General features: G+C 39.5%; 1 protein-coding gene across 4 annotated transcripts in view; it reads right to left on the reverse strand.

The window, feature by feature from the left end:
• Positions 1–11,217: 11,217 nt before the first annotated feature.
• The window catches only part of arhgap29a (Rho GTPase activating protein 29a), a 102,350-nt gene continuing 87,096 nt past the window's right edge, over positions 11,218–26,471 (reverse strand). For all 4 annotated transcript variants that reach the window (XM_067989954.1, XM_067989953.1, XM_067989955.1 and 1 more), the window contains 7 exons: positions 25,750–25,913; positions 23,922–24,110; positions 22,276–22,413; positions 21,949–22,181; positions 16,068–16,332; positions 14,704–14,812; positions 11,218–13,572 (listed from right to left, as the gene is read on the reverse strand). In XM_067989954.1, coding sequence (XP_067846055.1) covers positions 12,668–13,572; positions 14,704–14,812; positions 16,068–16,332; positions 21,949–22,181; positions 22,276–22,413; positions 23,922–24,110; positions 25,750–25,913 — 2,003 coding nt within the window. In that variant the 3' untranslated portion in view covers positions 11,218–12,667. The remainder of the gene's footprint in view (positions 13,573–14,703; positions 14,813–16,067; positions 16,333–21,948; positions 22,182–22,275; positions 22,414–23,921; positions 24,111–25,749; positions 25,914–26,471) is intronic.

Consider the following 26,471-nt stretch of genomic DNA (forward strand, 5'->3'; position numbering starts at 1 on the left):
GGAAGGAGGCAATTTGGCCCATCAAGTCCGTGCCGGCTCTATGCAAGAGCAATCCAACTAGTTCCACGCCCCCGCCCTATTCCTGTAGACCTGCAAATTTTTTCCTTTCAAGTATTTATCCAGTTCCCTTTTGAAGGCCATGATTGAATCTGCCTCCACCAGATCCTCAGGCAGTGAATTTCAGATCCTAACCATTCGCTGGTTAAAAAAGATTTTCCTCATGTCACCTTTGGTTCTTTTGACAATCACCTTAAATCTATGTCCTCTCGTTCTTGACCCTTCTGCCAACAGTTTCTCTCTATTCTGTCTAGACACTTCATGATTTTAAATACCTCTATCAAATCTCCTCTCAATCTTCTCTGTTTCAAGGAGAACAAACCCAGCTTCTCCAGTCTATCCACGTAACTAAAGTCCCTCATCCCTGTAATCATTCTAGTAAATCTCTTCTGCACCCTTTCAAAGGCCTTCACATCCTTCCTAAAGTGCAGTGCCCAGAACTGGACACAATATTGCAGTTGTGGCCGAATCACTGTTTGATAAGGGTTCGTCATGACTCCCTATGCCTCTATTTGTAAAGCCCAGGATCCTGTATGCTTTTTTAACTGCTTTCTCAACCTGCCCTGCCACCTTCAATAATTTGAGTACATATACCCCCAGGTATCTCTGTTCCTGCACCCCTTTTAGAATTGTGCCCTTTATTTTATTTTGTCTCTCATTCTTTCTACCGAAAAGTATCACCTCGCATTTTTCTGTGTTAAATTTCATCAGCCACGTGTCCACCTACGTTATCAGCCTCTCTATATTCTCTTGAAGACTATCACTATCCTCTTCACTGTTCACTACACTTACAAATTTTGTGTCATCCGCAAATTTGGAAATTGTGCCCTGTACACCCAAGTCCAAGTCATTAATACATATCAAGAAAAGCAGTGGTCCTAGTACCGAGCCCTGGGGAACACCACTGTACACCTCCCTCCAGTCCGAAAAACAACTGTTCACCACTACTCTCTGCTTCCTGTTACTTTGCAAATTCTGTATCCATGCTGCTACTGCCCCTTCTATTCCATGGGCTTCAAGCTTGATGACAAGCCTGTTATGCGGTGCTTTATCAAACGCCTTTTGAAAGTCCATATACACCACATCAACTACATTGCCCTCATCTACCCTCTCAGTTACCTCATCAAAAAACTCTATCATGTTGGTTAAACACGATTTGCCTTTAACAAAATCCATTTTGACTTTCCCTAATCAATCCATACTTGTCCAAGTGACTGCTAATTCTGTCCTGGATTATTGTTTCTAAAAGTTTCCCCACCACCGAGGTTAAGCTGACTGGCCTATAGTTGTTGGGTTTATCCTTACACCCTCTTTTGAGCAAGGGCGTAAAACATTTGCAATTCTCCAGTCCTATGGCACCACCCCCGTATCCAAGGATGATTGGAAGATTATGGCCAGGACCTCCCCAATTTCTAGACTTACTTCCCTCAGCAACCCAGGATGCATCCCATCCGGACCAGGTGACTTATCTACTTTAAGTACAGCTAGCCTTTCTAGTACCTCCTCTTTATCAACTTTTAGCCCATCCAGTATCTCACTTACATCTTCCTTTACTGAGACTCTGGCAGCATCTTCTTCCTTGGTAAAGACAGATGCAAAGTACTCATTTAGTACCTCGGCTATGCCCTCTGCCTCCAGAAGGAGATCTCCTTTTTGGTCTCTAATTGGCCCCACCCCTTCTCTTACTACCCATTTACTGTTTACATGCCTATAGAAGACTTCTGGATTCCCTTTTATGTTGGCTGCCAGTCTTGTTTCCTGATCACAATCCAGTGAATGCATGTGTGTATATGTTGGGTAAGGACAGGATTAGGATTTGGATGTGGTGCAATAGCCAGTCCACACACGCCGTCAATGGCCACTTGGATGAATAGCTAGAGAATGACCGATGACTTATGGAACTATGGGGATAATTTTGACTTTGTGCAATAGTACAGTGAATCGGCAGGCCGTTTTACATGTCTTCCGATTTTGAAGTCAGGAGGAGGGCATAGAGAAACTTGGTGAGAAATATTTTTGGAGCATTGCTGACGCTGACTCTCAGTAATGGGGAGCAGTCCTTTTCCTCACTAGTTTCACCTCCCATCCCAGATAATCTAATCAAGATGGTCTAAAGGAACAGTTTGAGGTCCTGTTCCAGATTAGCACCCAAGATTATAGTAGTGTGAACCATATAGGTGATATTAGAAAGTTCAAGATATTCATCCTAGAAGAACCCATATGACACAAATATAAACATGTGAATATGATTTAATTTCTACTCTTTATTGACTATTAGGAGGTTTGCTTTATTACAGTGTGGGAATAGCTGTCTAAAAGTATCAATAACCAATATGCAACTTAAGCATTTTCACACACCTATGACTGTTGAGGATTACAGTGGAATTTTAGTGTTAACTTCAAAACTTTAGTCTTCAGCTTATATATACCTATTGTTCCACACATTTCACTAATTCTACTTCACATAATTTATGGAAACGACTTTACAGAAAATCAGTTTTGCAGAGGCTTTTGTTTTTTTTTTAAAAAAAGGAATTTATTTTAAAAGCTGAAAAGGTCTTTTGAGCTCAGAAAGCTGAAGTACACGTTTTCTTTCGTAATAACCAACGTACGTTAAAGGAATTAAAGTCTATTTCATTATTTTATTACCCAAGTTACACATTTTGTTACTTTAGTATAAAATCATTTATAATGCTGTTATCACTCGCAATGTTGATTCCACATATGCTACAAACTATATAAAGTTCACAAAAATAGTCACTAATATATCTAACATTAAACTCTTTTTCATATCTTGTACACTATAATCTAAATCTCATTAATTGGTTCAGAATTGAAAAGGATTATTTACAGGTCCAGTACACATGCGCTCTCATAAGAGGGGCCATCATGTTCATAAAGCTGGTGCATTAGTATTTTGTTGCTGCTTTATAATAATACTTAATCCAATTAGAACAAATTCTTGTGATGCAACAGGATTTTATTTTGCTGACATGCCCAGAAATGTTGACCGACAAACATTAGATCCTTATACAAAACTGTACTAAAATGTCAAGACGGTAAAGTAGGCAAAACTCAATCAATATTTAACGGATTCAAATCTAGTTCTTAGAATGTTGCTTTATAAACTTTTTAAAAAATGATACACATATATGAACATATGAAACAGACAAGCAAAGACAACAGCTTTACTGCAACAAAACCTGTACTCCAACTAACAAACTAGATAGATATTTTTCAATATCTGTTTGCAACTAAATCTAGTCAGAGATCTACAGATTATTAGTTTATACTTAATTATCAAAACACATTTTAAGGTGTATAGACTGGAGGGGTCAGATTGGGATATTCATAGCCTCACCCCAAGTATTTCTCACAATCATGACTTGGTCTTTTCATACTTAATAAATCATATTCAATATTCTCGTAGTTTTATAGGAAGTTTTAGATTACATTGCACTGAAGCATCTTTAAAGTAAGAAGTAACTGCTTAGAAATTGGATCGTGCTGTGCCTATTTTATAGGCTTAAAACAGGTGTCAAAGGATCCACTATGGCGGGTGACATGTGTGCGCGCCGTTTTGGTTAGGCCTGCTCAGTAGGAGTCCAGGGCGCACGCCTAAATTGGCGTTAGGTGCAATGCCTATGAAAATAGGTGGCCTAATGCCTGTTTCAGGCCCCTTTGCCAAACGGTACTGCGAATAACCACAGCAGCCAAAGCTGAGGTCCAAAAGGTAAGTCTTAAGTTTCTTACTTGCCTTATTGGTAAGAGTGCTCCTCCCAGCTCCACATTAAAACTGTGGCTCGTTGTCGGCCACTGCTCTCCCACCCCCTCACCCCCTTCTCCTGGACTCTCCCGAGGACCCCAGCTGGCGTCCAAGCCAGCCGATCTTGCTGCCCCCTGCGACTGCCGAGCTGCTTCTGGGGCCGCGAATGGCGCTGCAGTTTGCGGCTACTATCCTAATGAGGCTAGCAGACCGCTTTGCCTTGGTCCTGTCACTGGCTTCATTAGGCGCGTGCAGCGTTCATTGCACACATCTCCTCACCCCTGCGCTCCAATTCAGGCACAATCCAATTTCTAGGCTAACATTCTGTAATTTAAAGGCTTTCTATGGTCCTTCGTACATAGTCTAGAATTTAGAGAATTACCTTTACATATGTAGATTTAATCTGGAGCATTAATACTTCTCACTCTCAGCATTTCAAGAATGTACATCCATTTCAGACGACGTTTTCCCACAAAAATTGGGCTTTAATGTGCTCCTTGTATGATTCCAGACACCAAATGGACTTTATTCGCATGCGTATCTACACAACAATTCTTACATTCCAGTAGTTATTAAGCATGGCTTTAGCAATAATGATCTAGACTAAGCAGTAAGGCCTGCATCAGATTAACAAGAGCCAATGGAGAAGGTAGATCATGCAAAACGAGAACTACTTGTTGAATGTAAAAAAAGAGAATAATTTTAGCTTACCTCAGATTGAGAACTGACATTTGAAAGTAATAGCTAAGGGAAACAAACTCTTATAAGAATACATTTCTAAGCGAGTTCTTACTGCTGCACATCTCACCAGGAACTGCTTCAAACTACACAGCTCAATTGTAATCTGATTGTTTTAATCCCCTTCTCAAAATGGAACATCTCTAGCCGAGCAATATGTATAAAAAAAACTGGTTAATGTCTATTTGTTTTTTCCATCGACTTGGTTGAAGTGAAAACTATTTGAAGAAGTTACATATTTCACTGACTTTTGGTTAAAACATTTGAAACAAATGCGTGAAGTAAATTGCCAATAGAAGGCTTTGTTAATACGTGACCTACATTTTGCGGCACTTTATGATGCCATCCTTATTAAATTGTAGCAAATCATATGCAAGGCTGTCATTATTAATTAGTCCAAGATGATGCAGTACAGTAAAACCCTCTAGTCTCAGTAACAGTACAAATTGGACACAGACATAATATTCTCATATTCTCAGGTTAACTGATAAAATAATACCTGCTTGTTTAATTATGACGACAATTGTTTGTTAAGGCGTTCCATATGTCAATGCCACAAAAAATTCCAAATATTTAATATGAAACAATTAGAGTGATAATTTGAACCTTATGAGGATATTCTCCCTTATTGATTTTGCTATTACTTCTAACTAAATCACAAACAAAACTACAGATTGTTGTTAAAGTGTTTAGTTGGATTTCTTCATATATATGTTGTAATTTCCTGCATGCATAAATAATAGAGTACTGTTGTACATAGCAATACACAATAACAAAGACAGATTTTGCTACATTCTCCTCCTATAAGTGGCTTCACTTGAATGTTAGGTGTCCTTACATTGCTTGTTATGTCCCTATAAAGCTCCTTAACCTGGTTCAGTCCTACAGAGTAGCTGGAAGGATCCGAAAATAAAATTGAAAGGGTGGATATTCCTAAGATTCAAATAAAGACTATTATTGTTTATATTAAATACTTGCATTTTAGTACTAGTCTTAAAAGTCTGATGTCCCACTGCTGAAGTAAACCAATCAGTATGATTAAGATTTACTGTATAGGTTCTGGGTTAAATTAAACTTGCATGCACAAGTAAAAAGAACAAACAGAAAACAAATAATTTCACAATAAATATATTAGAAAGGATTATAGGCTCCATGCAAAGGTTTATAGCTTTCTTACAAAAAGTTGCCAATATTTGTATAGAGCAAGCCCACCCTTGCCTTGAAATTCAGACTGTTGAATATTAATGTTTGTATGAAAAAAAAATTCTGAAGACAGACGTCCCAAAGCACTTCGCAGTCAATTAATTACTTTTGAAGTGTAGTCATTGTCATTGTGTGGGCAAGGGGCTAATGTTTCAGTTAAAATAGTGGATAAAGGAATTTCATAGTGTCAATATAAGAGCTGCTGAATTTCAAGGCATTTGTGTTCATCACCCATGAGGAGACTCAAAGTCCACATAGTATATAGATGTTACAAATTTCTGCTCTAGATATCACTATCTATTCTCCAGCATCCCGTATGATCAGCAATTTACATTTACTGCCCAATATCAAGTATTGAGTTAGCATATCCCAGGGCTGTAACAATAAAAACCTTGTGTTATATGAATTGGGTATTGTAATCTGACAGGTACGACCATATGCATTTCTCCAATCTTCTGAGAGGTAGAACTGATGAAAACTCTGGTGAGATGAGACCAATGAAAAATAAAGAGGCTGGTTTACTTGCAGATTATAGGTGACTGAAGAAAGTACTAATTCTAGACTTTTAACAACTTCTATAATGTTTTCCGTAACATATAAAACAAAATTGCTACTAGCAGGTTAAATTAACTTTTAGTGGTCAGCCTAATTACTGAATCCAGCCAGCTATTTCTTGCGGTTCTGATACAAGTTCATTGACTTGAAACGTTAGCTCTACCTTCCTTTCTCCAAAGATGCTGCCTGGCCTGTTGAGCATTTCGTTTTTATTTCAGATTTACAGCATCTGCAGTATTTTGCTTTTTGTTTAGCTCTTTCTAGGCCTAGTCAGCTCTCTTCTTAAGGCTGGTCTCCCTCAGTAACCTTTCTAGCAATGGAGCCAGAACATGTGGTTCACTTTCCTATTTGGTTCCTTGTTGGACAGCAATTTGGCTGCTTGATTTGTGATTTCCTACCTGTCCAGGGATTATCCAGTAAAGCTACCAATTAAACCAGCCACCCGCAACCCCCGGGCTGAAGGCCCTTGAAAATATCCCTTGTCCAAAATGAATGGATTCATCCCGACACAGTGGATCTAAATGGGTTGCAGGAAGGTCTGAATGGGCTTTCATTGTATTAGTTGAAGACAGGCAACATGTCACAGACCGGTCCTGCAAAGCACCTTGGGACATTTTACCACATTAGCGGCACTATTATAAATGCAAGTTGTTGTTGTTGTTGTTGGTCAATTTGGCTTGGCTTGAATTTGGCTCCTCAGCCTCTCCCCTCCAAGTTTATGGCAGCAGTGGGAATTTTAAACCCTTGAAAGCTAAATTTAACTTAAAAATAACACTTCAATACAAACATAGGATACGGTAGTATGGTGGTTACTGGACTAATAATCTAGAGAATGTGAGTTCAAATCTCATCATGGGAGCTTGAGAATTTGAATTTAATTTTAAAAAATCTGGAAATAATTGCTGGTATCTGTAAAAGTGACCGTGAAGCATTCGAATTGTCGAAAAAACCCAACTGGTTCACTAATGTCCTTTAAGGGTAGTCTGTAGAAGTACTGGTGAACTTAATTCACATTGCTGGACAGTGTATGTAAACTGCTGATTTTGACATACAGTAGCAAAGAGGTGGCGTTTACAATTGTACAGCATCTGAGTATCAGACTTACAGGAAGCAACAGTGATTTGAATGATTCTTACACTTAGTCCTTGTGAACTTAATCTGGTCCATCTGATTGGCCAGATCACTTCTGGAGAACTAGGAGACTGGAGTCAAACTAGGCTGTTATCATGATCACCATGTCCATCCAGGTGTGATTAGGAGCCTACAAATCAGGTACAAAGGAGAAGATAAGAGAAATAAGTCTCCAGAGAGACTTGGGTGTCCTGGTACAAGAAACACAAAAAATTAGCATGCAGGTTCAGCAAGCAATTAGGAAGGCAAATGGCATGTTGGCCTTTATTGCAAGGGGGTTGGAGTACAAGAGTAAGGAAGTCTTACTACAATTGTACAGGGCTATGGTGAGACCTCACCTGGAGTACTGCGTACAGATTTTGGTCTCCTTATCTAAGGAAGGATATACCTGTCTTAGAGGCAAAGTAACGAAGGTTCACTAGATTAATTCCTGGGATTGAGAGGGTCGTCCTATGAGGAGAGGTTGAGTAGAATGGGCCTATCCTCTCTGGAGTTTAGAACAATGAGGTGATCTCATTGAAACGTATAAGATTCTGAGGGGGCTCGACAGGGTAGAGGCTGAGAGGTTGTTACCCCTGGCTGGAGAGTCTGGAACTAGAGGGCATAGTCGCAGGGTAAGGGGTCGGCCATTTAATACTGAGATGAGAAGGCATTTCTTTCCTCAGAGGGTGGAATTCCCTACCCCAGAGGGCTATGGATGCTGAGTCATTGAGTATATTCAAGGCTGAGATAGATAAATTTTTGGACTCTAGGGGAAATCAAGGGATATGGAGATCAGGCAGGAAAGTGGAGTTGAGGTTGAAGACCAACCATGATCTGATTGAATGGCCGAGCAGGCTTCAGGGGCTGTATGGTCCACTCCTGCTCCTATTTCTTATGTTAAGATATGTATAAATGAATTTACATATTGAAAAATGGGTTCTTGGGTTGGGAGCCAAAGAATAGCATTTGTGCATTCTATCCAAAGGCAAATAACACACCTTCCATCAAGGTTCACTGGACAGTCATGAGCAAAAACTCACTATCAGAGGTGCTGAGGCCAGCTAACTCTGCACAGATTAAATATTGAACCAAGAATCTTCAGATCAGTATAATGTAGTTACTTGCTGCCTTTTACCAACTGACGCAGCAGGGGAGCTCATCAAATTTTTCCTGCTTTAAAAAAAGTTAAAAATCTTGATACATCTATTCCAATTTCCCCATAATTTTTCTTCCCTAACCCCTTCTTTCTCAAAGAAGCTGCTTATGCTAGCGTATAGTTCCACGGGCCTTTGGTATCTCACTGAATTCCTCCTACATCACAATACTAACATACAAAAAAGGCGGACAGAATCGGACCAGCTGGTTCATCGAGTCTCTGTTATTCACTCGTGTTCCAACAAGGCAACATGGCCTCAATGCTTTCCACCCTCCAATGCTATGAAAGGCAAAACACACAATAAAAAACCCATAGGCCAATTCAGGGAAAAAGGGATTCTGAGAAATTCCTCTCCGATCCTTCCCCCCCCCCCCGAAGGCAAAAATGAGTTCGAGGAGATAATGTTGGCTATGAGGTACATCACATCTACCTTCTGTATTCAGCAATATTTTCCTCCTCCAGGAACTTGTCCAGCTCCCTTTTGAATATTTGCAGTGAATCCGCACTCACTGCATGAGATGGAAATTTATTCCCGAGATCAAAGGTCCAGCTGTCAAAAGCCTCCTGACATCTAATCTAGTTGTATATTTACATAGCTTATACATATGTCCCCTTGCTTTCCCTAATTTAATCAAATTCAAATAATCTAGTCACATGGACAGTCTAGTCCTTTCATCATTTTAAAGTCATCCAGTCTGCTTTTCTGGAATAAAAAGACACAGTTCTTCGAATCTATTGTAATAACTAAGGGTTTTTAAACCAAGTGTTAATATAGTGGCCCTCATCTGAACATTTTCCAGGGCCTCTATAACTCTCATCAGGTGAGGGTATCAGAGCTGGACAGTTTTCTAGATGGAGCCTAACCAAGGTCTTGTACAATGACATTATGGTGCCTTTTGTTTAATATTGGATTGTCCTTGTTATAGATTCTAATAGTCTATTTGCTTTTGCTATAGCCTCCTGGTTGTGAACCTTTAGAGATTCATGCACTGTAACACCTAGGTCTCTTTCCCACTCAACATACTTTAATTCAGAATCCAGCACATTTTACACATACTTAGCATCAACCCTACCAACCTGCTTAACACTACATTTATCTACATTAAATGTATACACCACATGCAGGCCCATTCTAGATTATGATGTGGAGATGCCAGTGATGGACTGGGGTTGACAATTGTAAACAATTTTACAACACCAAGTTATAGTCCAGCAATTCTAGATTAGATTGTAATCATGATTTCTCAAGGGTTCAGGCACCAGCACAGATTTGTCTCATCCGGGAATTTGCGAACAATACCCCCAGCACCTTCATCTAGTTCACTGATATAGATTGTATAAAGTAATGGTCGTAACATTGTTCCTTGTGGAATTTCACTGGTTACCTGTCTTTACATGGAACCACTATCTTTAATGACAACCCTTTGTCTATAAGAATGCAATCAATTCCCTACCCAACCCAGGATCCTCCTTCCAATCAGTCTCTCAGGACTCTCTCTTATATATAAATGTATTATGTGGCACCTTATCAAAAGCTTTTTGAAAATCAAGATGTATAATGTCTACATTCAACAACCTCCTCAAAGAATTCAACCAAATCTTGTTCAGTCTACCTTACACCAACTGCATAATGACAATGGTAGAACACCTTGCAGAATATGCAGACAGCCTAAACAATTAAGACAGCAGACTTTGCTGATTACATTCAACTGCAACCAAACACCTTCTTCACACAAATAACTCCATTCAGAGCTCCTCCTTGTCCTCCAAAGGCCAGTCTGGTACAATCGTTGGGGACTGTGTGAGTGCCACTTCAATAAGATGAATCCTCTGAAGGAATTTTAATGTGATTCCACCTCCAAAAAATCTATTTCTGGTTGTTTTAAGTTAGAAATATAAACAGTAATGTCATTAAATGTAATACTTTATGCAGTTATCGTTTATTCTTTGATTACCTAAGTTTACTTCATTTTCTGATGACCACCATCTTAACAAAGCTAACCAAATGATAAGAAGTTTTCAATGGTTGAAAGAATCTTATAGCAGGCTCCTCAGCCAACTCTACGCTCCTTTCAGTTATTATTGATGATCAGTGTTGGGAGTTGACATGATTCTATTGTGGAGCCAGAGTTGAGTAAACTGCTTTGGATAACTATATTGTCTCCATCAGTACTGAATTCAATCACCTGAGTAATTGTTAGGGAGCTGGATGTTCCGGTTATAACTGAATCTGAAGATTGGGACTGATTTGTGACCAAATATTATTTGGAACAGAACACCTTCACCCCAGCTATAATAATAGATAAAGAATAAGGTTCAAGAAGAGTATCTCACTTTGGCAAGGAGGAGGGATCATCTCGAGATACTAAGATTTTTTCCATACATCCAAGCTGTGAGACCAGTGGAGTGTGGAAAAACTGATCTCGCCGAGAGCGACCAGGACACTAGTACTGAAAGTTTAGTTTACTGAAAGGCAGGCAGCTAAATAATTTTATCTTTTTTATAAAAATAAATAGTTTGGCTTTTTTTGTTGGAAGTGGGTGTGGTAGAGGTGGTGTGAAAGTGTAAAACATATGTGGCATCTCTTGACTGTCACTATATTATTGAGATTTCTTTTCACTAATGAGTGTTCTAGGAAATAATAAAAACATTTATTACCATCGCGTGCCATACAAGGAGGCTATGGTTCAGAATTTCCAATACTGCAATATAGTAGAATGATTAAGATAGAAACAAACAATTTGACTTCATTCTGCAAGCATTACCAGCATTTTCATTCTCCAAAGATAACATGCGTCAACTGTAAACATAAGGCACCATATTTTATCACACATATCATACCAAAATGCTCACAGAATGTCTAAGTGACCATGTTCTCACCCTTCCTTCATTTGAGACCCTCATAATTTGCAGGTCTCCCACCTTAAGGAATACTGAGAACAGTACATCACTGGTAAAACTTCCTATAAAAAGTTGCAACATACAAATGCAAAACAGAAAAGTAGAGACATTCTTGGAGTAGCCATCACAAACATTGATGTGAAACATTGCCCATTTACACCTCAGTCAAATTTCCTAAGGCGTAAGTAATCCACCTAAAAGCATTACCAGTACAAAAAACAGAAAAAGTTCATAATTGATCTTATATAGATGGTATCTAATTAGTTTACACAAATTTAACATTTATAAAATACATATATAAAACCTAGATTTTAATAAATTACATAAGGCAACTTTCCAAAGGTTAAGACATTCCTTTCAACTCATTACACTTCATATACAGGAATTAATATATTTGCTTTAAGAAACTTAGTGTAGTGTCTTCTGTACAAAGTAATGTAAACAAAAAAGCGTACATGTAACAAAATGAACATATATAAATATTAAACTATGCACAAATTAACGGTAATGCTTTTCCAATTCACATTTTAAGACACAGAGTCCCTAATGAGTACATCATTTTGGTCACCGACCGTACTACATACACCAATATAAAATGAAGATTACAAGTTATGCACTTTAAAAGTCTCTTGGCTTATAATGTGTGGACAAAACATTAATATGGATACATTTCAGGGTTTTGCACATTAAGGAACATGCCTTGTGGCCTGTTTGTGCAGTTTTTAAGATTGCTTTGGATGATTACAAAAAATTCTACAAGTATTAACATATTACAATTGCCACAAAATATAGCTATAAGCTTATACTGTGCCACGTATTTAGCAATTATCCCACTTTTACTGGGTAAACTTAAGCTTCTTGACTTGTATGATTTTAAATCCTAAAATAATATCTCATTTAAAACCCAATATTGGTATCTCAAAGACTAACTGCTCCAGCTTTTGTTAGTAAGCTAGGAAGCTTCAGAAATGTTAAAACCGCAATATACTTTTTATGTTGGCATAGCTACCTAGAGGAATTTGAACTTAATCACTTCAAGGTGCATGTTCACTGTCAAAGTTTTGTATTCCAGATTGTGTTATGGCACTGTTTCCTCACATAGAAAAATAAAACATTTCAAAATTATATTCAAAAGTTACTTGGTAGATCAACACTTCAAGGGTTCAGGTAATTGGCCTTTAAACAAAATGGGCTTCTCTATATTCATAGTCTGGTGGAATTCGTTTTGATCGCAGTCTTTGAAATGTCAGTTTATGTTCTCCTTGGGCTTCTTTGGCTGTAATTGGTGGATTCTCCATTTCCTTAGCTACACCATTTTCATTATCTTCTATAGGATTAAATGTCCCATTACCACCTTGTACAGAATCAGAGCTATTAGCTAATGTTGTGATAGGTTTGGGCAAAGAGTCTCCAGTATGCTTGATTTTATTAGAGGGAGGTTTGTAAAAAGTGCCAGGTGGAGGCTGCAAGGTTCTTGGAGGGCGAAATGCATAAAGGGAGGCAGAATCTAATGAGTTCCCATCAGTCTTAGTGGTCCTTACTGGCTTAACAGTCACTGTATATGGTTTATTGGGAAGCAAACTACTTGCAAAGCTATTGCCAGAGCTATGGGCTAGGGGTGGAGAGAAAGAAGTGTCACTGTTTTTGTTTTCTGGAGCAACATTTGCCATAATCATAGCTGTCTTTTGAGTTATATCATAACATTTATACTGTCGGTCCCAAGTTTTACGTAGTGACTGGGTATCATAGTATGAATGTCTGCAGCATGTAGGTGTACGAGATGGAGTTTTCATTTCCGGGACTTCTTCAATAATGGGACTCTTTTCACTGTTTGTACTGCTGCACCCTTTTGAATTTTTGTCATTCAGGGAGTAAGAAATCATGGTTTCAGGAACAGGCAAGCTAGCAGGTCTTGGAATAATTGGCTTCAACCTGGGAGGCCGCATATTAACTTTAACAAGCTGTTGACTAGCTTTGTCAATTAGTGATGACCTGCTGGTCTTGCGTACTTCAGACGTTTGTGGATTTTGTAAGTCCTTCAGCAATTCAACAGGTCTTTCTGCGTTGAGACACACATCCGGACCTGAAATGTTATATAATTTATACCGTAATAAGTACTCAAAGTAGATTATTTAACAAAGCTAAAGAAACATTTGCATCATTTTAATGATTAACAATGATGAATCAGAGTCTACATTTATTACATTATTTGATGGCGAGCAAAGCACTGCTCTCTCAGTACTGCGTTGGGAGTGTCTGGAGTGGGGCTTGTACCCATGACCTTCTGATTACGAGGTGAGAGTACTACTACGGAGCTAAGGCTGACACTTATTTAGTGTTGGCTTAATTTCTTAAAGTATTGCATCATAATTGTGAAACAATAATCTTATTCCAAATGTGGTAGTAATATTACTGCAACTTGATGCCACTGTTTTCTACTTGAAAATCTTTTCTATTACATCAAGACTACAGCACAGAAACAGGCCATTCGGCCCAAATGGTCCACACCAGCCTCCTCCCTCCTTACTTCATCTAACCCTATCAGCATACCCTTCTATTCCTTTCTCCCTCATGTGCTTATCCAGCTTCCCCTTAAATGTATCAATGCTATTCGCCTCTACTACTCCATGTGGTAGCACGTTTCACGTTCTTCCCACTCTGTTTTTTAAAAAATTCGTTCATGGGATGTGGGCGTCGCTGGCAAGGCCAGCATTTATTGCCCATCCCTAATTGCCCCTTGAGAAGGCGGTGGTGAGGGTAAAGAAATTTCTCCTGAATTCCCTGTTGGATTTATTGTAACTGTTTTATATTTATGGCCTCTAGTTTTGGACTCCCCCACAAGTGGGAACATTTTCTCCAAGTCTACCCCATCAAATCCTTTTATCATCTTAAAGACCTCTATCAGGTCACCCCTCAGCTTTCTCTTTTCCAGAGAAAAGAGCCCCAGCCTGTTGAGCCTTTCCCGATAAGTATATCCTTTCAGTTTTGGTATCATCTTTGTGAATCTTTTTTGCACCCTCTCCAATGCCTCTACATCCTTTCTATAATATGGAGACCAGAACTGTGCACAATACTCCAAGTGTGGTCTAACCAAGGTTCTATATAAGTTTACCAAATTAATTTGAAAAAAGTGATTTTCAATTTCTGGTTTTACTCAATTCTTGAAATCTCAAAAACAATCACTATTTTTATAGATATATACCAGGCTACAAACCTGATTCATTGCCTTTTCTGTTCCATTTTAGATCCTTTCCTTCATTTAGGGTCTCACTGGACGATGCCATTTCTGAAGATTCCCCCTCACTTCCAGACAACCCAAAGCCCTGCCAATGTAAAATATGTCCCTGTTACATTTGTAAGTTAGGGGAGTATTAATACATTAAGTAAAAGCATTGTATCTCCATTTCACTTTAATTGTTGTACAAAAAAAGTCTAATTGTTACAGAATACTTTTAAAACATTGAGGTATCACAGTACATGCTGTAATATTATTTTGTACAACGTTCAGTGATTTATGCTAATACTTCTAAATCTTACTCAGGCTTTCTTTTAAAAAGATGGCTGTACATTAATGGAATGCAGTTGACTGCAGATGTGGAGTGCTCCTATAGCCAATGACATACATGACTTCTGGTGACCCATATTTTCATGGGTTGTGCAAACTGCTGTCAAGCCTCTAGTTAAACTAAAAACACAGAGCCCCTACTTCCTCCCTTTTAAGCAATGGGAACTGTGTATCTCCGGACTTGATTAGAAGCAGTGGCAGGAAGTAATTAAGGGAGATTGTTGTCGTCACTTTCCTCCATCGCCTCATTTCACCTACTTGACCATTTTCCTCCAGCCATGTGTCTATCACGTGTACCTTACATTAATTCAATGACAGATTATTCTGTGTTTTCTGCTTCAGTAGCAGCAGTTATGTGCTTACCCTCAAACTCTCTACACTTTGCCACCTCCATCCCAGCTTTTAAAAGCTTCCCTCCCCCAGGCTCTCTTCAATCTTGACTTCGTCCTTTCCCTCAAATTCTCTTTTCCTCCTGTTCAGTGTCCACTTTCACTCCCATCCTTTAAAGTGCTCTGAATTTTTTTTTTCTTCAAGTTGTAATAAATTCTAACAGTTACTCTGTCACCTGATGCTGTATATGGACTCTTATATAAGGCAACAAGGCCAATTCTAGATTAAAATTTGTGAACACAGACGATGTCAAAAGATTAACATCTGTGGAAGGTAGTTATCATGATTTTTATGATGGGCCCAGTAGTTTAGAGGGTGGAGTGTGGGGGGTGGGGGGGAAGAGAAGAGAAGAGGAGAAATACAAGTTGGAAAGACATTTTTAAATAACGTACTAAATTGAGATCTTTGTTGAACCACACAAATCTCTGCAAAAGGTGCCTTTCAGCTAGATCTTTGCTTCATTGCTAGAAATGTATTTTAAAATGTATTCAAAGTCTTGCAAGTGGAGAGGAAAAAGGCTAATTTTCAGAAGCACCACTTTTAATAATTTCACTTGTAATAATTTTTCTAATACTAGCACTTACTTCTTTGTTAGTTATTGGATGACCTTTGTTGAAACCTACCTCCTGTGATAAAATCATAATCGTGTCTTTCTCATCAATTAATAAATTTCCAGTTTGTGAAGGTGATGATGGAGTCAATGAAGAAATAAATATTTTTTCATAGTGGTTTATGAGTAGCTCCACCATTTGAGCCTGATATGGATAATCAACAAGAGAAGACAATGATACAGTAGCATCTGTTTGTCTTGGTCGTATGAGAGTGGGCCCAAAAATTATTCCAAGGTTGCTGGCTGACATTTTATTTTCTTCTTCTTTCTCTGCCACCCTGTTGAGGAAAAATGTAAACGTGAAATGTTTAAACCTTGGACTTGGCTGTTTATCCGTTCTGTAGTTTAACAAAAAAAATGACTCAACTTTGTTATCTTGGTTTACAAACTATCCTTGATACACCACACGATTGTCTTAGTTTGCCAACTTCTTTTTTTGTAAGGGGTGGGAAATCAGGGATAAGTATGTAAAAATATCTACAAGTATGTAAAAAGAAAAAGATTAGTGAAAACAAATGTAGGTCCCTTACAATCAGAAATGGGAGAATTTATAATGGGGAACAGGGAAATGGCAGAGCAATTAAACAAATACTTTGGTTCTGTCTTCACGGAAGAGGACACAAATAACTTCCCAGAAATGCTAGGGAACCAAGGGACTAGTGAGAAGGAGGAATTAAAGGAAATTAGTATTAGTAAAAAAAAGTGCTGCAGAAATTAATGGGACTGAAACACGATAAATCCCCGGGACCTGATAATCTGCATCCCAGCGTACTAAGAGAGGTAGCTATGGAAATAGTGGATGCACGAGTTGTCATCTTCCAAAATTCTATAGATTGTGGAACAGTTCCTGCAGATTGGAGGGTGGTAAATGTAACCCCTCTATTTAAAAAAGGGAGAGAGAAAACAAGGGACTACAGACCAATAGTAGGAAAAATGCTATTGTCTATTATAAAGGATGCTATTGTCTATTATAAAGGATGTGATAAACAGGACACTTAGAAAATATCAACAGGATTAGACAAAGTCAACATGGATTTATGAAAGGGAAATCATGTTTGACAAACCTACTGGAGTTTTTTGAGGATGTAACTAGTAGAATAGATAAGGGAGAACCAGTGGATGTGGTTTATTTGGATTTTCAGAAGGCCTTTGATAAAGTCCCACATAAGAGGCTAGTGTGCAAAATTAAAGCATATGGGATTGATGGTAATATACTGGCATGGATTGAAAATTGATTAACAGATAGGAAACAATGGGACTTTTTTGAGGTGGCAGGCAGTGACTAGTGGGGTGCCGCAGGGATTAGTGCTTGGGCCCCAGCTATTCACAATATATATCAATGATTTGGATGAGGGAACCAAATGTAATATTTCCAAGTTTGCCGATGACACAAAACTAGGTGGGATCGTGAGTTGTGAGGAGGATGCAAAGAGGCTTCAAGGCGATTTAGACAAGTTGAGTGAATGGGCAAATACATGGCAGATGCAGTATAATGTGGATAAATGTGACGTTATCCACTTCGGAAGGAAAAACAGAAAGGCAGAATATTATTTAAATGGTGATAGATTGGGGAATGTTGATGTACAAAGGCACCTGGGTGTCCTTGTGCACCAGTCACTGAAAACAAAATGCAGGTGCAGCAAGCAGTTAGGAAGGCAAATGATATGTTGGCCTTCATTGCAAGAGGATTTGAGCAAGGATGTCCTACTGAACATAAGAACATAAGAAATTGGAGCAGGAGTAGGCCAATCGGCCCCTCGAGCCTGCTCCGCCATTCAATAAGATCATGGCTGATCTGATCCCAACCACAAATCTAAAGAACACAAGAAGTCGGAGCAGGACCCGGCCACACAGCCCCTGGGCCCTCTCCGCTACCCACAGGGCATTGACCGATCCGAACTCAGCTTCATGTCCAATTTCCTGCCCGCTCCTCATAACCCCTAATTCCCTTTACTTCTAGGAAACTGTCTATTCTCATCTCAGTTTTGAAAGACCAGCCCCTTATTCTAAGATTATGCCCCCTAGTTCTAGTTTCACCCATCTTTGGGAACATCCTTACTGCATCCACCCGATCAAGACCCTTCACAATCTTATATGTTTCAATAAGATCGCCTCTCATTCTTCTGAACTCCAATGAGTAGAGTCCCAATCTACTCAACCTCTCCTCATATGTCCGCCCCCTCATCCCCGGGATTAACCGAGTGAACCTTCTTTGTACTGCCTCGAGAGCAAGTATGTCTTTTCTTAAGTATGGAGACCAAAACTGTATGCAGTATTCCAGGTGCGGTCTCACCAATACCTTATATAACTGCAGCAATACCTCCTTGTTTTTATATTCTATCCCCCTAGCAATAAAAGCCAACATTCCGTTGGCTTTCTTGATCACCTGCTGCACCTGCATACCAACTTTTTGATTTTCTTGCACTAGGACCCCCAGATCCCTTTGTACTGCAGTACTTTCCAGTCTCTCGCCATTAAGAAAATAACTTGCTCTCTGATTTTTCCTGCCAAAGTGCATAACCTCACATTTTCCAATATTATATTGCATCTGCCAAATCTCCGCCCACTCACCCAGCCTGTCTATATCCCCTTGCAGGTTTTTTATGTCCTCCTCACTCTCTACTTTCCCTCCCATCTTTGTATCATCTGCAAATTTTGATATGTTGCACTCGGTCCCCTCCTCCAAATCGTTAATATAGATTGTAAAGAGTTGGGGACCCAGCACCGACCCCTGTGGAACACCACTGGTTACTGGTTGCCAGTCCGAAAATGAACCATTTATCCCAACTCTCTGCTTCCTGTTCGATAACCAATCCTCCACCCATGCCAGAATATTACCCCCAATCCCGTGATTTTTTATCTTAAGTAATAATCTTTTATGTGGCACCTTGTCGAATGCCTTCTGGAAGTCTAAATACACTATGTCCACTGGTTCCCCTTTATCCACCCTATACGTTATATCCTCGAAGAACTCAAGCAAATTTGTCAGACATGACTTCCCCTTCATAAAGCCATGCTGACTTTGTCCTATTAAATTATGCTTATCTAAATGTTCCGTTATACAGGGCCTTGGTGAGACCACACCTGGAGTATTGTGTGCAGTTTTGGTCTCCTTACCTAAGGAAGGATATACTTGCCATAGAGGGAGTGCAGCGAAGGTTCACCAGACTGATTCCTGGGATGGCAGGACTGCCGTATGAGGAAAGATTGGGTCGACTCGGCCTGTATTCACTTGAGTTTAGAAGAATGAGAGGGGAATCTCATTGAAACATATAAAATTCTGACAGGGCTAGACAGACTGGATGCAGGGAGAATGTTTCCCCTGGCTGGGGGGTCCAGAACGAGGGGTCACGGTCTCAGGATACAGGGTAGGACATTTAGGACTGAGATGAGGAGAAATTTCTTCACTGTGGAATTCTCTACCACAGAAGGCTGTGGAGGCCAACTTACTGAATATATTGAAGAAGGAGCTGGATAGATTTCTAGACACAAAAGGCATCAAGGGGTATGGGGAGAGAGCAGGAATATGGTATTGAGATAGAGGATCAGCCATGATCATATTGAATGGTGGAGCAGGCTCAAAGGGCTGAATGGCCTACTCCTGCTCCTATTTTGTATGTTTCTATAACAGAAAATCAGACCGTCACTTTAATATTAACAAGCGAGTAATCTAATTCCTGTAACTTTGAGGCAAACCCATAGTTCTTTTCAGCCAATTAACCTAAATAATTTTTAAAAATCAATATGAAAATATTGTTTTAAAAACATTACCAAAAATGCCTTGATCCAAAAATGGGAACTTAGTAGATGGAGGATAATTTACAATAAAAATAAATTCAAGTCCCCCCTCATTTAGTTATATTTCATATGTTTAAAAAAAAAATGACCCAACAGGGAACATTCCAACAATGACAATAGAATAGCTGGCAAGAGAGGCTGATTGTGGGAGGGGGGGAACACAACAAATGAGTAAGATCTTGATAAATAGAAGACCAGCACTACTCGGAACATAATTCATCTTTATTCTCTCATTCACCGTATACTATAACCAACTGAGGAAGAATAAAGAGGCCCTCTTGGATGAGATAAAACCTCTGCCATGGTCAGCTTCAATTGATATGTCTGAAGAATATTTTTTGGAGATGTACACATTAATCCATGTGGCTACTCTGCGGATACTTTCAACTGAGATTAGACTAAGAGCTGTTCAGCCTTGTGAACGTCACTTAAATCAGCCTGAAAATTCCCTGCCTGTAGAAACTGAGGATGCAAACCACCAGCCATCTTGCCAGCCTTTGTTTGGAAACAGCGTTAGCTATGGTTGAAGACTATAAAATTATGTTGACAATATGTGAAGATATTATCATCTGATCTACGTAAGAAGTCAGAGTTCAGCTTGTTCAACACATTGACTACAGTTCCAACAAATGAGGCACAAAATATAAAAGGTATAACAATGTCATAAAAAAGGTAAATTCCAAAAGCATTTTGGGAAAAAATGTAGGAGTTCCAAGGGTTATTGAATTCTGCATACCAAATAGATTGGGTTGATTAAATACCACAGCTTGTAATTTATAGACCCTCTTGGCTGTGATCAAAATTATCAAGAAGGGTCTCAGAGCTAGTCATTTAAACATTACGGCCCCGACCTCTTTCATTTTGTTATTCCGTTTCCCGCCTGGCAACCGGCCAGATTGACAGGATTGCCAGTTGCCAGGCAGGAAAGCCAGCGGCAGAAGGCTGCAGCCAGGGACTTTTGGGGAAGGTCCCTGGCAATCGGCAAAGACTGGGGGTTGGGTTGGAGGCCAGCAATCGAGAGGGAGGCAAAGATCAGGGGTTGGAGGGGGTGGGGGTGGGGGTGGGGGTGGTCAGAGCCCAGCAATCGAGAGGGAGGGACAGGGGGAAAGATCGGGGCTTGGTGGGAGGGGGCGAAAGGTGGGAGACCAGCAATCGGGAGGGAGGCAAAGATCAGGGGTTGTTGGTGGGGGGGGGTTGGAGCCCGGCAAATCGGGAGGGAGGGAAAGAAAGATCGGGACTTGGTGAGGGTTGGCCAATCACGGGGTTGGCGGCTCAAGATCGGGGGTTGGAGGGGTCGGCTGGTTGCGGCAGCGAGAAGAGGCCGTGCTTGGCAAAAGATTTGCTTGAGGGGCCGGGGGAGCACATCTGCTCCTCCTGGCTCACAAGAAGTGCTATGAAAAGCACTTATCTGCTTGATCCGGCCTCCATTTTACTGCCAGGTGTCCCGAGCCCTTGGAAACCTGGCTGGCCAGCATTAAATTTAAATCAGGCTCCCAACTGCATTGTGAGAGCCTGATTTAAATATTATAATGAAGTTTCCCGCCTCTTGAGAAGGGGACACATACACGCCACTGTAAAAACGGCAATGGGTGTAAACATGGCGGGTTGGGGTCACGTTTCAAGATTTTTAATTTGTAAGCTCCCATGCTACTCAGCTCCTGATTGGAACCACTTTCAGCAAGTGATGCCATCTCCCAGCAGTGAGAGAAATCAAAGGGGACTGTCACACCTCGAAAGCTCCTTGCAGCCCATTACAAAGGACTCAAGTGACAATGTGGTAGCAGGCCACACACCCGTCGTCTCAGCGAAAGGTTTTAAGCCAGGTACATAAATGAAAAAAAAATTAAAAAGGGGGGAGGGTGCAAAAGAGAAGAGAAACATACTTAGTTTTATAAAAATTACTCAAGCTTTCTCACAGCTCATGTTTTCCGAAGCCCTTGGTTAGATTTTCAATGATCATTCCTAGATGTTCATTAATATACATTTATGCCAATCACCAATTACTCATACATCCTACGTGTGATATTCAGCAGTGCTTAAAGGTCTCAACCATATTACAATTGTAAAATGTCCAAATATTTTTAACTCTTACACACCTGTGAAGATGGTTTATGAGGTACTGTAAAGTGTTGTAATTGGTTTGTGGCAGCTGCCGGAGTAGATCTTTAACTTTAAAAAGGATTCTCTTTATTCCTATGTTGGTTGACCATTTTTTGTGTGCTGTCAGGATGTTTGGTTTCCCATCATCTTCATCACTAACATTATGGCTTTCTTTGGCCAAGCCAATAAATTCATTGTAAAGACGGAATGATATCAATGGCTCTGGGAGCTATTGGACAACAAATACAGGTGATTAAATTCCAGTAATAAAGGATCAGATTTTAAATGAATGTTTTGCAGAGCCTTATCCTACATGGGTTTACCTGGCGGAGGTACAGTTTTAGCACATTGCTGATATCATGAGCATACAAATCTGAGAGTTCCACTAAATCCTTCCCATTTTCGAAAGCTTGGCACAGCTTTTCAACTCTTGATTTTGCTCCATTCACCCGATAAATACCCTTGAACAGATAACAATCCCTTATTAAGTGAATTAACATTTTTAATGAGTTTCATATGTGGGAAGTATAACTGAAATAGAATATGGGTATTGCAAAAGAAAATAATGTGAATGTTAGAAAATGATGTACAGAGGATTTGGAGAATATCAAGACAATGATTGTGACACTTTAGAGAAGCTTTACATTTAAACTGCAAGAGTACAATTTGTTTTACATAATGTACATTTTCTGTTTCAACCATTTCTAAGTTTTTCCATTATAATTTGCTTATCAGATTGTCTTGCTCATTAATACACTCAGCCATCAGCATTATGACAATCCTATGATCAGGCACCACTTATCTAGCAAGCCAAAGGTTGAGAGCTTAAACTCCACCGTGGCAAGTTGAGAACTGAATTCAATAAATCTTGTGATTTGTGGACTGGCACTTGAAAAAAGTAACTATGAAAGCTGGCAAATAGCAGTAAAAACCTACTGGTTCACTAATGTCCTTCAGAGTAGGGAACCTGACACCTCCATCTGTTCTGGCCTGCACATGACACTGGTCCCACATTACATATTTAACTGTTAATGCCCTCTGAATTGGCTTAGCATGGCACTCAGTTGTAAGAATAATTGCTACGATAATTCACCACCCTTTTTAGGACAAGGGATGGGTAATAAATGTGGCTTTACCAGTGTCCCCCACATCCAGAGAACAAATAAAACAAAATGTTGCAGGACCGGAGTTGTTAAAAGCATTCTGGCAGTAGACCAGAAATATAACATTACTAGGTGATTGGAAAGGAGTTTTAATTGACAGTATATCAATACTATATGGAATTGGTACACCATTTGCAGTACTTATGTTGGTAATGGCTACTATCTGTTATCAGTGAAATTAGTAATATTCTTACACTACTATAAAAACAAATGTTATTTTGAACACTTCTTGATTATTTGGTGAGATACAGCCACTAAGTGGTTGTTTCACATTGAACTTATTTCCTTCATGGTAAAATCACGAGCTCGAGCTCGAGCTCGGGATTTTATTATGAAGGAAATAAGTCCTATGTTAAAATATCAAAAATTGCAGAGTAAATTCTATAGAATAGCAATTTCATCAGTCACCTGCATGAAGAATTAACTTTATTTCTAAAAAAATAGTACAAGGTTTCTATCTACTATATCACTAATATACTGTTTGTTTTCCTGTTAGGTCTCAAGTTATACATGGTTTTCATGTATGGAGTACATGCTTTCATATCCCACATCACTGGAAGGTATTGTTGAACATAGAGTACTCTTAATTGAAAGGGTATGTGTGTATAAATGTATGTGTGCATGTGTATATATTTTTAAGAAAGCAACTGAACTAAAAGGTGACTGAATTTAAAAAGACTAGCATGTACGAAACAAAAATACAAATATTTTCAAACCCAATTTAGCAGTAAAACTCTTATGATATGAAACCAATTAAAAATAATTGTGTGTTTGCAGGACATATGCTTGGTGAGTTATAATCATACCTTTATATTTAAAGCTCGGCTTTCAATCTCAGAAGTGCATTTTTTAATAATGAAGGGAATTCCATCAGGACAATTTTTTGCAGCTTGAGTGAAATCCACCCCAAACAGGTGCAGCCGACCTTGAAGTTTCTTATGGCCACACTGTATAGCCAGAGTCTCCAGACATTTTTTGTGGCACGCCAAAGTACACTGCAGAGTGAAATTAGTTGCAAATATTAGTTCACAAAACTAATCTCAGTTCATGCCTGATTCCAAGACTTGACCACATAATCTAGGCTGACATTTCATTTAGTTATCCTCAAATATTCACAAAACTGTTCAATATGGAGCTTGTTATACAAGATCACTGCTACTAGAGAGTAAGAGTAAGAGAAAGAAGCACTCTTAGGATTGAGATTTTTTTTTTTTATAAACCACTCAAGAAATAAGGGCTGAATTAGAATACAGCTCAGGCTTTCTCCAACTTTCATCTTCGGCAGGGGTGTAAATTGGATCGGCTGCCCGTTATACACCACGCTGGATTTTCCTTTCCATTAACATTAATAGAGGATAACAGGATGTATAACGGGAAGCCGATTCAATATTACCCATTTTACACCCTAGCCAAAGTTAAAAGTTCGGGCAATCTCTTTCTTATTTAAACAGCTTGATAATTGTTTCCATAAGCAGACTGTTTCCTATGGACAAAAACCTGTGACCTTTATTCTCTGTGTCACAATTAGTGTAGCTCATGTCTCACAATCAGATTACTATAATTGAACATGTAGGATGCCCACTATGTCTCTTGTTAATTCAAAAGGCAGAAAATACTGAATCTAGATCATTTCGTAAACTACTAATAAAACAGATTTACAATTAAAATGTATTAGCAGAAGCAAAGGAAAATACAGGCAAAGATACTACACCGCAAAATACTTCTACAAGAACTGGAAACAGTGCACGAGGGATTAATCTACCCTTCTCAGAATGCTGCTTTCATCTTTTCTTAGTTTCTTGGAGTGGAACAATTTCTTCAAATGAAATCAGACGAGCCTTCTCTTGTTCTTTGGGAAGGAATATGCTGTCTTGATGTGTATCTTCCAGGATGAGATGTTACAATTGGAATATAGGGTTAGATGAAGTAGGGAGGGAGGAGGCTCCTGTGGAGCATAAACACTGGCATGGATTTGTTGGGCCGAATGGCCTGTTTCTATGCTGTACATTCTATGTAATTCTATGTAATATATGAGTATCAAATGCCCATGAAAACTAAAAAAAAAACTAGCAGTCAGACCTGAGACATTGATTTCTCAGGGTTCCTTTGAAAAAAAGCACCATCTTTGAAGAAGTCAAAACAAAATTCTTCCCACTTTAATGAATAATGGTCTACAACAGTTTACTTCCTTTCCTGCATTTCAGCCAGACTGGGTCAGCAATGAACAACTGGAAGTTACATATTAATCTGACAAATGCTGCATATATTAACATTTTAATCATCTTACCCACCCTTTCAATCAAAAGAAACCTCGATGGAGTGTCTCTTATTCACCATTTTGCAATCAGTAAAGCAGCAGCTTCTATTTTAAACCATAGATATTTAAAATATAAAACCAAGGATGAAAATTCCTATTTTGTCACAACATCCTTGTAATTCTAGATATCAATTATTCTATACACAATATTAAATGTTAAAAAGGTAAAACAAACTAAAGGCAATGGGGAAAAAAAATCATGCTTTTGTCTTTACAAATAGGCCCTCTTCCTTCAACCATTGGAAATGCCAATCTCCTTCGTCCACCTGAAATATCAATGTGGAAAATAACTACCTCTTCAGTTGAAGATAATTTACCTCTTCACACTCAGCTCCATGGAACACAACAAGGCTGTCACATTCTCTACACTTCGATGGAGCTCGCAACTTTCGCAGCTTGTGTGTTTGTGCTGCCTTTGACATAAGAGTATTGCGGAAGGGCCCTGGAGAACTTGTCATCTCTGCCACAATCTCATTTAAGCCTATGTTACAAGGAAAGGAGCATAGCACAAATTAGCTTATAGTGGTGTTTCATTATTTTTAGCTTGTGACACAGTACATCAAGTAAACACCGGGGTCTAGAAATTCAAGATTGTCCATTTTTGGACGATCTCTGCACTTGAATAGTGAGGTCCAAGGACACCTCAATATTGGGCCTCAGGCCTCATTAACATCAAGGCGATGTGGCAGGAGGAGCCTAATGCAAAGAGTAAACCAAGATCGGGCCACTGATAGAGTCACAGCGGCCCTCAGGTAAGCGAAGGCCGGGGGGTGGGGTGGAGTGGAGAAAGGAGATCTCGGGCCTCGGTGAAGAGAGAGGTCACGGGCCTTGGTGAAGGAAGAGATCGAGCATCGGTGGTGGTGGTGGGGGAATATTGCGGGCCTCGGGGGGGGGGGGGGGGAAAAAGAGATTGGCAGCGTCTTGCCTACTTTTAAAGCGGGGCCAGGAGCGCGACTGCTCATCCTGGCTCAACACTCAGGTGTATGGGGGCCTTCCTGCCAGTTACCGCCACGTTGTGCTGTGTGAGTTCAGAACGTGG

Source organism: Heptranchias perlo, chromosome 9 (genome assembly GCF_035084215.1).
Source record: "Heptranchias perlo isolate sHepPer1 chromosome 9, sHepPer1.hap1, whole genome shotgun sequence".
NCBI lineage: Eukaryota > Metazoa > Chordata > Chondrichthyes > Hexanchiformes > Hexanchidae > Heptranchias > Heptranchias perlo.